The 15,120-nt window shown below is 35.0% G+C and overlaps 1 protein-coding gene and 1 long non-coding RNA gene across 2 annotated transcripts; both read right to left on the bottom strand.

Annotated features, from left to right (window-relative positions):
* Nucleotides 1–1,711: 1,711 nt before the first annotated feature.
* On the bottom strand, nt 1,712–2,788 carry LOC119487269. The gene is made up of 2 exons (XR_005206675.1): nt 2,646–2,788; nt 1,712–2,570 (listed from the first exon to the last, which is right to left on the bottom strand). It is a non-coding gene; the product is annotated as an uncharacterized LOC119487269 (long non-coding RNA).
* A 1,188-nt stretch (nt 2,789–3,976) lies between these two features.
* Nucleotides 3,977–13,955, bottom strand: cd59 (CD59 molecule (CD59 blood group)). The gene is made up of 4 exons (XM_037767993.1): nt 13,647–13,955; nt 8,859–8,928; nt 6,242–6,343; nt 3,977–4,352 (listed from the first exon to the last, which is right to left on the bottom strand). The coding sequence occupies exons 2-4, from the start codon at nt 8,911–8,913 to the stop codon at nt 4,144–4,146; spliced, it is 366 nt and encodes a 121-aa protein (XP_037623921.1). The 5' UTR covers nt 8,914–8,928; nt 13,647–13,955; the 3' UTR covers nt 3,977–4,143.
* Nucleotides 13,956–15,120: the final 1,165 nt, after the last annotated feature.

Below are 15,120 nucleotides of genomic sequence, written 5' to 3'. Positions count from 1 at the left end.
TCACTTCCTGTTAGTGGAGGAAACCAGAGAGATGATCACTTCCTGTTAGTGGAGGGAACCAGGGAGATGATCACTTCCTGTTAGTGGAGGGAACCAGAGAGATGATCACTTCCTGTTAGTGGAGGGAACCAGGGAGATGATCACACATTCTGTTGGTCTATCCCTCCAGCACTCGATTAAACTAAACAAAGAGATCCTTCAAGGATGTAAAAGTTATTTCTTTGACAGGCAAAACCAAGAGATGCAAAATGACCACAAAGAGACGCAATGACCACAAAGAGACGTAAAACAACCACAAAGAGATGCAAAATTAACACAAAGAGACAAAAACGACCACAAAGAGACGCAAAATGACCAAGAAGAGACAACAAATTACCAAGAGAGGCAAAAATGACTACAGAGAGACACAAAACAACCACAAAGATACAAAAACAACCAGAAAGAGACACAAATGACTACAAAGAGACACAAAACAACAACAAAGAGACGCAAAACAACCACAAAGAGACACAAAGCGACCAAAAAGAAGGGAAAAAAACTACAAAGAAACTAAAGTTATTTATTTGTTTTTCCTGGGGCTGTTTTCCAGTTTTGTTTTGTTTTTATGTATTCCAGCTGTGAGCCACTTCTACATAGTTTGTTTTAATGTTTTCCAGCTGTGAACCGCTCCCACACACTTCCTGTGTGTATTGCATGTTAGGCGTGTCCATTAACAGCACATTGAACAATCAAGTGTTCCTCAGTATGCAGACCAACTGGGACACTATGGAGGACGGATGCTGCCAAAATCAAAAATAAATGAATAAATGACTTGATAAATAAACAAATGTCATTAAATGTAGCAGAAATAATATTACAAATTAATTTAGCCATTAATTAATTGATAAAATGTGACATAAATTGATATTTCTGTTTTAATTTACTTCTTTATTTATTTATCTTTGTGTTAATTCCCTTATTTATTTACTCTTTTGTTTAATTTTCTGTTTTATTTATTTATGTACTTATTTTTATTAATTTTGAAATGTATTTATTTATTGTGACCCCAACACACACATTGAGTGACAGCCCCCTCATTTGCATAAGGAGGCAGAAGTGCATAAAGAAATGTAAAAACAAATGAATAAAGAAAAGAATAGAGAAATAAATAAGTTTGGGGAAATAAATAAGGGGTGAAATGCAAATAAATAAATACATACAGACATTTAAAATAAATATAAAATAAATGCAAAACGACCACAAAGATACAAAATGACCAAGAGACGCAAATAACCACAAAGAGACAAAAATAACCACAACGAGACACAAACCAACCACAAAGAGACACAAATAGCCAAGAGACGCGAAACCACCACAAAGAGACAAAAATAACCCAGGGACACAAAACGACCTCATTTGTGCCAAGTGTCATTTTTTTAAATTTATTTTATTTTTATTTATTTATTTTTTCATTTGTTACCTCAATACAGAAAATGAGGAAGGGCGCCCACCTGCATTTTTTTAGAGGGCAGTCAGTGCCCCCTAGAAGGTGGCGCCCTAGGCAACCACCTATTTGGCCTATGTCTTAAGCCGGCCCTGTTTCTGCGTAATTATAATGCTGAGGTACTTGGTCTTAATACTTTACTCTCAGACATCTCAGAGGGAAATATAGCATAGTGTAGTGAAAGGAAGATTTCTTGAGGAAGTTGAAATCAATCAGGCAACGAGGAGATTCTTGGTTCAGGCTGATTTATTCACACATGTGGACGGAGTCTCCGTGTACAAAGAACAACCAGAGAATCTGCCAAGAACACGTCCGACTGATTATATGTGTGAAGGCAGATGTTGTGTGAGTTGAGACCCTCCCAGCCATCAGTGTGTCCATTGAGCAACACAAAGCTCGATGAACACCAGATGTGGAGTTGTGAAACCTGTGGAGCCGGGAGGACACTGACCTGGAGTCAGCCTAAAGGACAGTCAATATAGAGATATAGAAGGTATATAGAATATCTAAAAGTTCATGATTACAATACTGGAATACTAAAAATATCTTATTTTCTTCTTGTATTTATTGTTAAACTGGTAAAAAGTATAAAATGAAAAAGTCATTCTTTGTTGACCTGAGAACCTGTACGTATTATAAACATATTATAAATTCATAAATAAAACTATAAAACAGTGAATTAAGTAGTTAAATTAGCTCTACATAACAACCACAATTAAAATGCTGCTTACATAAATGCATCAATAATAATATTCCAATAATATATATAGTATATATGTATAACACACTGAGTGGGCTCATTCTGCATAATGAGTACTTTACTTTTCATACTTTCAGTACATTTTGATGCTGACACTTTTACTTGAAACAGAGTAGTTTTATACTGTGGTATTACTACTTTTACATTAGTAAAAAATACTTCCATCACATATAAATCAACACACAGCAGCTTAAATATCTGAGTATTAGTAGTTGAGCTCATCTCTCTCACTCAGAGATAAACAGGAGTCTTCTTCATACGTGCACTCTTGCACGTTCTGACAGCGTCCCGTGTAATCAGAGCAGTTGTAGCAGCGAAGTGCAGAACCTGAAGAAGAAGAAGGAGACTGATGACATTTAACATCAATTCATGTCTGTTGAAACTTTGACCTGGACCACTCACCCAGATGAAGCATCCCACAACAAACCAGCAGGAATAATCCGAGGCAGCGCTTCATGTTGTCAGACCAGGACTAAAACCACAGACAGGAGCAGGAGTCAGGTCAGACCAGGACTAAAACCACACACAGGAGTCCAGCAGGCAGGCAGCAGTAAACTGAGGATGGCTGTTTTTGTTCAGCGGACCACACAGACTCTCTGTCTCCTCCTCCTCCTCCTCCAACAATCACTTGGCCAACGCTAACAAAAAAGAATAAAAGCAAGATAAAAAGATTAAATTGCCAGACCCAACAACTCACATATATAATAAATAAACTGGTAGAAGCATACAGTATATACAGCATGTGAGACTGCACATATACACAAATATTACAGACTATAGAAACTCTTTCAATTCATCCAGATTTTACACATTATTTAAAGTTGAATCAAACATGTATATTATTAGAAAATGGGGCAAATACCTTGTTGGAGGGGTCCTGACACGGACCAGACTCCATGTTTAGAGTCTTAAAGGTGCAGTGTGTAGGATCTGGTGGCATCTAGTGGTGAGGTTGCAGATTGCAACCAACTGAAACCTCCCGTGTGCCAAACATGTAGGAGAACTACGGTGGCCGACGCCAAAGCGTAAATGTCCTGATGCGTAAAAGCCAGTGTTTGGTTTGTCCGTTCTGGGCTACTGTAGAAACATGGCGGCTAACTTCGTGCAGAGCCGTCTCAAGTTTTAAGTCATCATTAAATAGGCCTGAGTTCAGGGCTCAGGGCTTCGTCCCGGGGACGAAAAAAATAGGGTCGGAAGGATGAAAATTCCAAGTTCCAGCTAACAGGGCTGGTTCCAGCTAACAGGGCCGGTTCCAGCTAACAGGACCGGTTCCAGCTAACAGGGCCGGTTCCAGCTAGCAGGGCCGGTTCCAGCTTTTTTGGGGGGGCCATATGCAAAATCTTGTCTTTTGACCAGATGTTACTTTTTACACACAAAAAAATATTTTGATTTAACTTAGCTGCATCGTTAACATCAAAATTAAAAATTAAAAAAATTTATAAATAACAAACCAATAAATTACTTTTATAAAAAAAAATGTTTTGGGATGAATTATATTTTAATTAACAAAAATAAACCACTTTTGATGTTTTATTTATGTGAAAGGTCACTTTGAATGGATAACTAAAGATGATGTAGAAAAACAAAGATTCTAAATTTGGGACGGTTTAGGTTGTATCTCAGGACGGTTCTGGGAGGAAGGTGAAAAAAGTTAGTTTAGAGCCCTGCCTGAGTTGTTACAGGAAGAGACTAGAATGTGAAATTGATGCAAAAATAAAACAAAACAAATCATCTTTATTTCTTCTTGTATTTATTGTTAAACTGGGAAAAGTATAAAATGAAAAAGTCATTCCTTATTGACCTGAGAACCTGTACGAGCCACAGGAGACTAAACACAAACACTCAGTTTAATTCATGTTAACTTTACAGTCATTAAATCCTGAAACACTAAACCGATATTTTAGACCCAGAACCACCAAACACTCAGCAGGGATCCCGCCACAGCCAGAACCAGAGTCAGGACCGGCGGGGCCGCGTTAGTGATGCCAGAGTTGCACAGGTTGCTACTACAGCAGCGGTAGGTGAAGCCGGAGATCGCCGGGAACATCTGGCTGAGACGAGAGTTGTCACAGTCGGTGTACCTGATACACTGACGAATGGTCTTCCCACCTGGAAGGACACACACACACAGTGAGGACACTCCCCCTAGACCCTTATCCTAACCACAACCTAACCTGATTCTAACCTGATCTTTAAACAAAGTCTGAACCTCTGAAGAAGTGAGGACCAACCAACATGTCCTCAATCTGAGGGTTTAAAACTCAAACTGGTCCTCACAAAGATAGATATACAAGTACACACACACACTGAGTGGATGAACATATGACCAGTGGTCGACCTCCGGGTCTGAGAAGTGAAGCCAATGCTGAAGAGCCTTAAACCTGCATTCTGTCTAACAGCCAGCAGGGGGCGACTCCTCTGATTGTATAGAAGTCTATGAGAAAATGAGCCTACTGCTCACTTGATTTATTACCTCAGTAAACATTGTAAACATGAGTTTATGGACTCAATCGCTAGTTTCAAGTCTTCTTCAATACAGCATGATGTTCATTTAGTAAATTATGGTCCCATTTAGAGTCAAATAGACCATAAAACAGGGGATGCTTTTTAAGCTCATTGTTGGCTGTTTTGTTAGGGTTTCATGCTTGTTTTGCACACAAAACTCTTATTTTGTTACTGTTTAAATAGTCAAATAGTGAAAAAAGCTCATCCAAGTAATTGCAATGGGGAACCTTAAATTAATTTCTCTCAATACAAATGGACCTAAATCATCCAATAAAAAGGAAGCGGATACTCCAAAAACTTAAGAGAGAAGAAGGAGGAATTATTTTTCTTCAGGAAACACACTTGAGCAAAGTGGAACATGCAAAGTTCAAGAAATTAGCCTTGGCTTTATTATTATTATTATTATTATTATTATTATTATTATTATTATTATTATTATTATTTATCTCAAAAACAATTTTATTTTATTTATTTTTATTTAAGATTTTTTATTATTTGTTTCTATTATTATTATTATTATTATTATTATTATTATAACTATATCATTATTATTATTATTATTATTATTATTATTATTATTATTATTATTATAATTATAAAACATTTCCCTCCTCCCTTGTTGTTGAATACTTTGTTATGGTTTAGGTTGTAGTCATTTTGCTTAAGGAAACAATAAAAAGCATGATTGAAAAAAAAAAATTGGCTTTATCATCATCATCATCATTATTATTATTATTATTATTTTTATTATTATTAATAATAATAATATGTTTATTTTATTTAGATTTATTTTTTATATTATTATTATTATTATTATTATTATTATTATTATCATCATCATCATCATCATTATTATTTCTCCTCCCCTTGTTGTTGAATACTTTGTTATGGTTTAGGTTGTTGTAGTCATTTTTCTTAAGTACAATAAAAAGCATGCTTTTTAAAAAGAAATAAATTAGCCGTGGCTTTATTATTATTATTATTATTATTATTATTATTATTATTATTATTATTATTAATCTAAAAAACTATTTTATTTTAGAATCTTTATTATTTTTCTATTATTATTATTATTATTATTATTATTATTATTATTATTATTATTATTATTATCATTATTACATTTCTTTTCTCCTCCCTTGTTGTTGAATACTTTGTTATGGTTTGTTGTAGTCATTTTTCTTAAGGAAACAATAAAAAGCATGATTTAAAAAAAGAAAAAGCCTTGGCTTCATGCTACTTATATGAATGCATCAATAATAATGTTCAATAATGTATATAGTATATATATATATATAATACACTGAGTGGGCTCATTCTGCATAACAAGTACTTTTCATACTTTCAGTACATTTTGATGCTGATACTTTTACTTGAAACAGAGTAGTTTTATACTGTAGTATTACTACTTTTACCTGAGTAAAAAATACTTCCATCGCATATAAATCAACACACAGCAGCTTAAATACTTGAGTATCAGTGGTTGAGCTCACCTCTCTCACTCAGAGATATACAGGAGTCTTCATACGTGCACTCTTGCACATTCTGACAGCGTCCGGTGTAATCAGAGCACTTGTAACAGCGAAGTGCAGAACCTGAAGAAGAAGAAGAAGAAGAAGAAAAAGAAGAAGAAGGTTGTATTCAGCTCATTCAGAGTTCATATACACATCAAGTCATGAACAGCTTTATTTTCTCATCATTACAAAATAAAACAGTAACAATACTTTTAATGTTGAAAGTGAGACAACCTTCAAACACTGAAAACATTTAACAAACATTTTACTTTATTGTCCATTTGTGCGCTCACTGACAAACATATATATGACAAACATTAAGGTGTTATTTAAAAGATAATGTAAAATGAATGTATTCTTATCCAACATTAATAACTCCCTTACTAGAAGGGTGAAGTTAGAGTAAAAATGACTAATCTATTGTGAGGAATGTGTGCTGTGCTTTGTTCTATGTTTGTGACCATATTCTTAATTTAATTGATTTTATTTATTTATTTTTATTTAATTATTTCGTTTTTTTTATTAGATTTACTTAATTATATTTTAATTGTAAATATATATCATTTTAACTTAATGTTTAGCTATTTACTTTCAATTAAGATCTTTTTATAATCATTTTTATATTATTATTATTTTAGACACTGCCATATGTTCAATTTGGGGGAAGGTTTGGTGTTGTATGTACAATGTGTTAAATGTATAAAATCAATAAATATCTGTTTAAAAAAAACAACAACTCTATTTTAAAGGGGGGCTGGGTAACACTTTACATTAAGCAGCATATAAATGTATATATAACACACATACATTAATAAACACTTGTGTCCGCTCACAGCTACATTAGTGTGTGAAAAGCAGATGTTAATGGATGCTTTCTGGTCCATTAGGGTAGAGTCATATTCCTTTTATTAAATAATAATAATCTATCTGCTCATGTGATCTCTTTCTTTGTTAACATCATAAATAAAAGATCTCTTCACCATTCCTTTTGTATTTAGTCAAAATAAAGAAAATATCCAGAACGTTTAGTTAAAGTAGATCAGTCAGAAATAGCAGCAAAAACTGCTGGTAATTATTATTATTACGGCTTGAGCACCGACAACGTCGGGCAGTGAAGGCCCTGTTGAAACTGAAAGAATTCATATTTTTTTTATCATTATTATTAAAATGAATCGTATGTTTGAGGGCCTTACAGTGCTCAGAAAGTTGTTAAACTGTTCATCGCTGCTTGCAGCTTTAATTCAGGTTGTATTTGAGATTATCAGCTCTCAGGAGAAGCCGTAGCACACATCTACAGTATATCCCTGATAGACAGTACACCATTAAAATATTCTGGCTGATATACTTCAGTGTCACTTTGATTATACTGCCACCTTCTGGGGCAGCAAATCTCCAGAAACTCCCAACGACCTCCGAAACACATTTAGACCTAGTATTATAAGTAGTTTAACAAATATCCCAAAATATTAGTAAAATATCAGACAAACATTTGTAAAATATCCAAAATAATATGAGTAAAATATCATATAAAATATTAGTAATATATCCAAAAAACATTAGTAAAATATCCTTAAAATATTGGTAAAATATTCCAAAGATATTATTAAAATATCCTAAAAATATTGGTAAAATATTCCAAAGATATTAGTAAAATATCCTAAAAAGCTTGGTAAAATATTCCAAAAATATTAGTAAAATATTGGTAAAATATTGGTAAAATATTACTAAAATATCAGAAAATATAACTTAAATATCAATAAATATTAATAAATGATCAGACACAAATTCGTAATTCGTAAGTAGCTCCACTTTTACTATCTGCAACATTAAAGTGATGAACAAATAAAATATCCCAAAAATATTAGTAAAATAGCAGAAAATATTAGTAAAGTATCAGACAAACATTTGTAATATATCCAAAATAATTTGAGTAAAATATCCTTAAAATATTGGTAAAATATTCCAAAAATATTAGTAAAATATCCTTTAAACATTCGTAAAATATCAGAAAAGTAACAAAATAAAAATATAAGTTAAATATCAACAAATATTAATAAATTATCAGACACAAATTAGTCAAATATGTAAAAACTTATTTGTAAAATATCCAAAAAAGAATTAAAAGTAGCTCCACATTTAACAGCTGCAACATTAAAGTGATGAACACATTAATGCATCAATAATTATAATACAATAATATGATATAGATTATTCTGCAGAATTTTACTTTTGCTACTTAAAGTATATTTTTTGGTAAATACTTTTTACTTAAGTTAAATTTTAAATGCAGGACTTTTACTTGAAACAGAGTATTTCTACACTGTGGTATTAGTACTTTTACTGCAGTAAAATATCAGAGTACTTCTTCCACCACTAGTTTTGTTTGTTTTGGTGCTGCATGTGTTTCTTCCTGCCTGATTTCTGACATCTTTTCTGAAGAGGTCCTCAGAGGAGATAAACGGCCCGCTGACTCTTTAATCTAACTATCTGTATTATAAAGTATTTATAAAATGTATATATGGAGCTTATAAGGGCTGATATTACTTATGAATATAAATGTTGAAGGAGTGTCTGTGATGTGTCCTGGTCCACTCACCCAGATGAAGCATCCCACAACAAACCAGCAGGAATAATCCGAGGCAGCGCTTCATGTTGTCAGACCAGGGCTAAAACCAGAGACAGGAGTCAGATTTTGGCGTGCGATGCGTTCCAGCAGGCAGGCGGCAGTAAACTGAGGACAGCTCTTTGTCCAGCGGACCACAAAGACTCCCTGTCTCCTCCTCCTCCTCCTCCTCCAACAATCACTTGGCCACCGCCTCACTGAGTCTTTATCATGTTTATGTGTGCTGCTTTTCATCTATTAAAGGTCTTTTATAGTCACATTGTGTCTCTGCTGTATAGTTATGGACATGATGATTGTTATCTCTTATTGTCTCTGACCCTAATTAACCTTCTAATAGTCTGCACAGATATATAAAAATATTACAGTTAGACTATAGAAACTCTGTCAATTCATCCAGATTTTACAAATTTTTTAAAGTTGAATCTAAAATCCAGCCTTTGTTATCTGATTTGTTAAAAAAGGCAGAATTACAACAGATTCAATGTTCAGGTTTTATTAATGACAGTCTATTAATACTGTCATTAACAGAGGTGTTAGCATGCTGCCTCACATTAGCTAAAGTCTGTTGTTCATGGGTACTGGGTATGGAAAGTGTTACCTTCCATCACATAATGTGACATTAGAAACCAGAACAACAGTGGACTTCAACCAAAGTCCAACATTAACTTCTCTTTAAATGTGAAACTCAACTAGTCGAACATTAACGCTGGTTTAGCTGCTGAGTCAATCATTACTAAATATTAATGATATGAAGTTACAGCTGCTTTATAGGCAGACTGACTGTTATAATTGATATATTATAATATAATATAATATAATATAATATAATTTAATTTAATTTAATTTAAATTAATATAATTTAATATAATTTAATTTAATAATAATAAAAGGCTGTATCTGCAATTCGAATTATAATATAATTCCAAATGTATCCATATAACCTAACGATATCATCATTAATTTAAATTGGCCATTGATGCTATTGTATACAAAATCAATATGAACATTTCAAACCGCAAAACAACATAAATTACACACTAATTGGAGGTTAATTTGTCTCTTTACATAATAAGATCAACAGGAAGTGTAACCATGAGCGTCATGAAGAGAGCGCGTCTTTAGATGGCGTGCTGATATATTGGCAGAGAGAGATGAATGGGGCAGGATGCGTAGCCATATATGGTATCATTAGGGCGTTAATTATGCTAATGTTCAATCCACATGAACGAACGCTCATAGTATTCATCAATAAAATTCAATAAAAGTATGATAAACATCATGTTTATGCAGGTCATTTACACAGTTACCTGAAGTTAGGAGACAGTTAAGACTAAGAATAAGAAAATGTTCTAGCATGAGGCCCAATATTTGTATAACCTTCAACTGCTCTACAATAATATTTGGACAAAATGAGACGTCAGACTGTAGCTGAGTTTGTGCTAAACAAACTATCATTAACGAACCCTAACTGCTGTGTTCTGTTTCTGATACACTGCAGAGATCTCTAACTAAATGAAATCTAAAACAGTCTAGTAGAGCATCACATTGTGCATAAGCTTGTGTGGTGAAGACAGTAAAATCAGACTTCACTGTGCTGGGGTTTGGTGTGGATGGATGTGAATCAGTCCCAGGCTGTGACACACGGGACGGTCACACAGAGGAGCGACTGTGTCTGCGTCCAGCTGCTGTCTGAAGCTGCATGGACGCCTGTTTGTCCAAACATTTGTTTCTCATTTAAACTACTTCACTTTCCCTTAAGTCACCAGAGAACCGATCTGGGAAATACACAGCAGAACCTTTTCCCCTAATCCTCCATCAGGACGCCTTCTGGAGCTAAAACGTCATTCAACCAACCCTGTCTCCCACAAAATTACGATCCCATTAGGGCTGTCAAAGTTAATGGAAATTCATTTAAACACCACAAATTTATTTAACGCACTAACAAAACTTGCAATTTGTAGGTTCTAGCAGGATCGGTTTTAAAGCTAGAGTGACGATACAAAATAACGCTCAAAACTTAGGATAAATTTTGGGGAGGAAAAACTGTCATGGTCATTTTCAAAGGGGTCCCTTGACCTCTGACCTCCAGATATGTGACTGAAAATGGGTTCTATGGGTACCCACGAGTCTCCCCTTTACAGACATGCCCACTTTATGATAATCACATGCAGTTTGGGGCAAGTCATAGTCAAGTCAGCACACTGACACACTGACAACTGTTGTTTTATTATTTATATTTTTAGTATTATAAAGAAGTAATTTTACGTGTTATTTTAAAGGGGAAATAGGGTGAAAATGAGGAACGAGGAGCTTCTTGTGAAGTTATACTTTAGTTTAGGTTTCACAAATAACAAAATAGTTCATCTTTTGGTACATCAGCCAGATTATCAGAAGTATCAGGACTTTGAAAAGATAGTGCAAGATTCTATGTTTATTCCGAAGAAAGAACCACACGGACCTGCTGGGGAAACTGCCTCTTTTGTGGAGGAGGAGATTACTTTTTTTCTCGTAAAGTTATGACTTTATTCTCATAATATTACGACTTTTTTCTTGAAATAGTCTGACTTTATTTTCATTAAATTACGACTTTTTCTCGTAATATTATGACTTTATTCATCGAAATCTGAGATTTAGTTTTTCCCTCAATGTGGCCCTAATACTCCATCGTAGTTTGTACCTCTGTTAATGAGCATGTGTTAAATAGAGAAAGCACAATCAAATGCAATTTTTTTATAAATCTGTATACATATATATAGATATATATATATATACACAGTATATGTATATATATAGATACAGTATGTATATCTATATATATATATATATATGTATACAAGTGTGAATGCAGTGTGTCGGTTCAGCAGGTGATGTCAGCCTCAGGCAGCTGCAGACTGGTCAACAACACATTACCAGACGCCAGCAGACAAAAGGTCATTTCATTGGTCAACACTGAGCAGACAAAGAGGTCACAGTTTCACCACCAGCCAGCGTCCATTCACTCTCTGACACATTGAGATGGCAGCAGCAGCACATCACTGCTCCACAGTTGTAAAAGTTAAGCTGAAAAGCAGTTTTGGCTCCAAATACATGAACATATTCAGAGTATATTATGGGGTGTCAGATCTCTTGCTGCCCTCTTTTGTCTGTGCTAGTTGATCCATCCAGTCTAGAGGACACATTTCCTTCCGTCTCTATAGACTTGAGTCCAGGCGGCTGTTAAACTCAGCAGGAGACACTTTCTGTTTTCACACTCACTTCCTCCCTCACACTAAATAACTTAAAGGGATAAACTGTTTAGCTGTGATGCATAAACTGGGTAATTCACCATTAAATAACAGCCTCTCCACCCTGATCTGTGACCTTTGACCCACCCGGGGTCTGTTTCCTGACCCCCTTTACCTCCTACTGGCTTCCTCTGTAGACTGTGGGTTGTATTAAAGGAATAGTTCAACATTTTGGCAAATACTCTTATTTGTTTAAAGGGACTGTTTGTAAGAATCAGAAATGCTTGTGGCCGTTAAGTCAACGAAAGTCAACGTCAGGCTCGCGCTTGTACTCGCTCTAAATAGCCATGAACGAGAATCTCTCAAAACAGTGAGGCGACACACGTCAGCTAAAACCAAAATATCACTCTACATTTCACCTGCTTGGCAGTAATGTTAGCTGATCAGACGGAGGTCTCTCCATGAATCAATGCTGAACCTAGTGTTGGCTTTTCCTGCTTCAGCCTCCCGACCGCGGCCGGAGGGAACAGGGAAGACACCGGCAACCGGTCGGAGACGATAACGTTTCTTGCTGCGCAGCCCCATCACTTCACAAGACACGGAAAACCTCTGTTGGTCTGGAGGAGCTGCAGCATTTATTTCTGCACAAACGTCCACTGTACATTCACTAGATATTCTCAGAGCTACTAACTCTTCTGCAGTGTGTAGTGTGCGCGCATGCACGTCAGGTGGAGTGAGCTGAGTGAAGGCAAGCAGGCAGAGGATTAGATAACAGCAGAGACTTCGGCCCTGGAGACCAAAGCTACGGTCTCCCCCACGTCCTCACACCGCGGCCAACACTGTTTTGCAAGACAGGCTTTACTAGATATAACTTAGCGGTTTTGGTGCATGGGACACCGACCCGGGTTATTTATACGTGTAAGAAGTTACAAACAGTCCCTTTAAAAGGTCCCATATTGTAAAAAGTGAGATTTTCAGGTCTTTTACATTATAAAGCAGGTTTAAGTGCTATATCAATACTGTTAAATTATCAAAACGCTCAATATACGGAGAAATACACACAGCCCTTATTAAGAAATTGCGCGTTTGAAACAAGCCGTTTCTGTCTCATTTGTGATGTCACAAATATACAATATTTAGACCATTACACGGTTTTAAACGTAAACATTCTAAATGTGTCCCAGTTTATTTCCTGGTTGCAGTGTATGTTAATGAAACCAGCTGACAGGATGTAAACATGGACCCAAGCTGTTGCCTAGCAACGCAATTCTGTTGCAATTCAATTGAACTGCACTAAAACGGAGCGTTTCAGACAGAGGGTGAATACAGGTATATTCAGGCTTACAGTACGAGGAAAATAAAGTTTTTTTTTAACATTACAGCATGTAAACATGTTCTAGTAGAAACACAAAATACAAATATGAACCTGAAAATGAGCATGATATGGGACCTTTAAGACAGTCCACTTCTTCTAAACTCAGTCCAACCCAAACACACAGACATGATACACAGATATTTTAGATTTAGTGTGACTTACACTTTCTGAGGATATCTTTATCTTGAGTAAACGTCCACGAATTCGCCCCGAAATCAGAGGAAGAGAGACGCTGCAGAACTAGCCTGAGAATCGTCGTGTTTTTAAGTTTTCTTCGGTATCACAGTAATCCAGTGGTAGTTGTCTGTACATCCATGAGTACACTGCAAACAGGAGCTGCTAATAGACTATTCGGCATACTTTTAATGGAGACTAGATGTAAACAGGCTAAAAAATAACGGGGTTGAAGATGTAGTAAGGCTACAGCTAACCACAGCTAACGGCTGTGTCAAGAAGAAACTCTCGCGAGACTCTTTCGCGACAGTTTCGCAACTTGTGGGTTACCTTCCTGTATGTATAATAAGATCTACACATCATAGTTACCTTCTAGACACCGTAGATATTTCAAAGAGTATAGAAGCGAGCAGATGAAACTCCACCGCCATTTTGGACTGAAAACGCTTATTATATTTATTTTATTTTATTGTTCAACACAGGCCATTTCGGTAGAATATGATATATATACAGTAAAATTATTTTATAATTAATATTATTTTATAATTAATTACATATACAGTATATATATATATATATATATATATATATACACATTACTGATACTATGAATGCCTCATCACCATGGTTCTTATATTCCTGTTACTGACACTCTCCTCTACATTCATATAATGATGTTTACTATGTTGAGAACCAGTGGACACTCAAAAACAATTTTAAATAGTAACATTGGATATTCCCGATTTAGCTAAAAATCATACGGTAATCTTTTTTTAAAAAAATGTTTTATAGTTTTATTGGATATTGTGACTTGTGCTTTATGTCATGGTTGGACTCATATACAACGATGAGTGACGTTTCTGGGATGTATGTACATTGCTGCTTTCACACCTCAATTTCCCCTTCGGGGATCAATAAAGTCAATCTCTTTTTATCTATTTATCTATCTATCTATCTATCTATCTATCAACAATGGAGGAACATGCTAATATCTGAGCTAACACTCTGCAAACAGCAGTTTCAGGTGAAAGTCTAGAAGCTCTGCTGTTGGAGGCTTTTCATGCTTTCAGACACATTTGAGATAAATTACCTCTTAATGTTGTCTTTAATTGCTTGTATAGTCTTTATTTTTACGTTATATATGTTTTCACTTCTCTGTCTGAAATTATTTCTGTCTTTTTGCTGGTGCAACACCTGAAATACCCCTCTGGAGATCAGTAGAGGCTCATCTTATTTCATCTAATCTTAATGCATTAAAACATAAACATTAAAATCAAAATTAAAAGAATAGAAACTTTTTTAAAGTTTTTTTAATTTCAGTTGAGACAAAGCACTTTGGATTGTGTCAAAGCTTCAGTGCCATCCAGCTAAAACAAGCCTATTTTTTACTTCCCAAAAAAGTTGACGACAGCAACAGAATTCATTCAACTGACAAAACTACTTCAGATCAAATGTCTTTTAA

This window comes from Sebastes umbrosus, chromosome 4 (assembly GCF_015220745.1).
Source record: "Sebastes umbrosus isolate fSebUmb1 chromosome 4, fSebUmb1.pri, whole genome shotgun sequence".
In the NCBI taxonomy this organism is placed as follows: Eukaryota; Metazoa; Chordata; class Actinopteri; order Perciformes; family Sebastidae; genus Sebastes; species Sebastes umbrosus.
The sequence above is the reverse complement of the archived record's forward strand: the minus strand, read 5'-3'. Positions and strand labels throughout refer to the sequence as shown.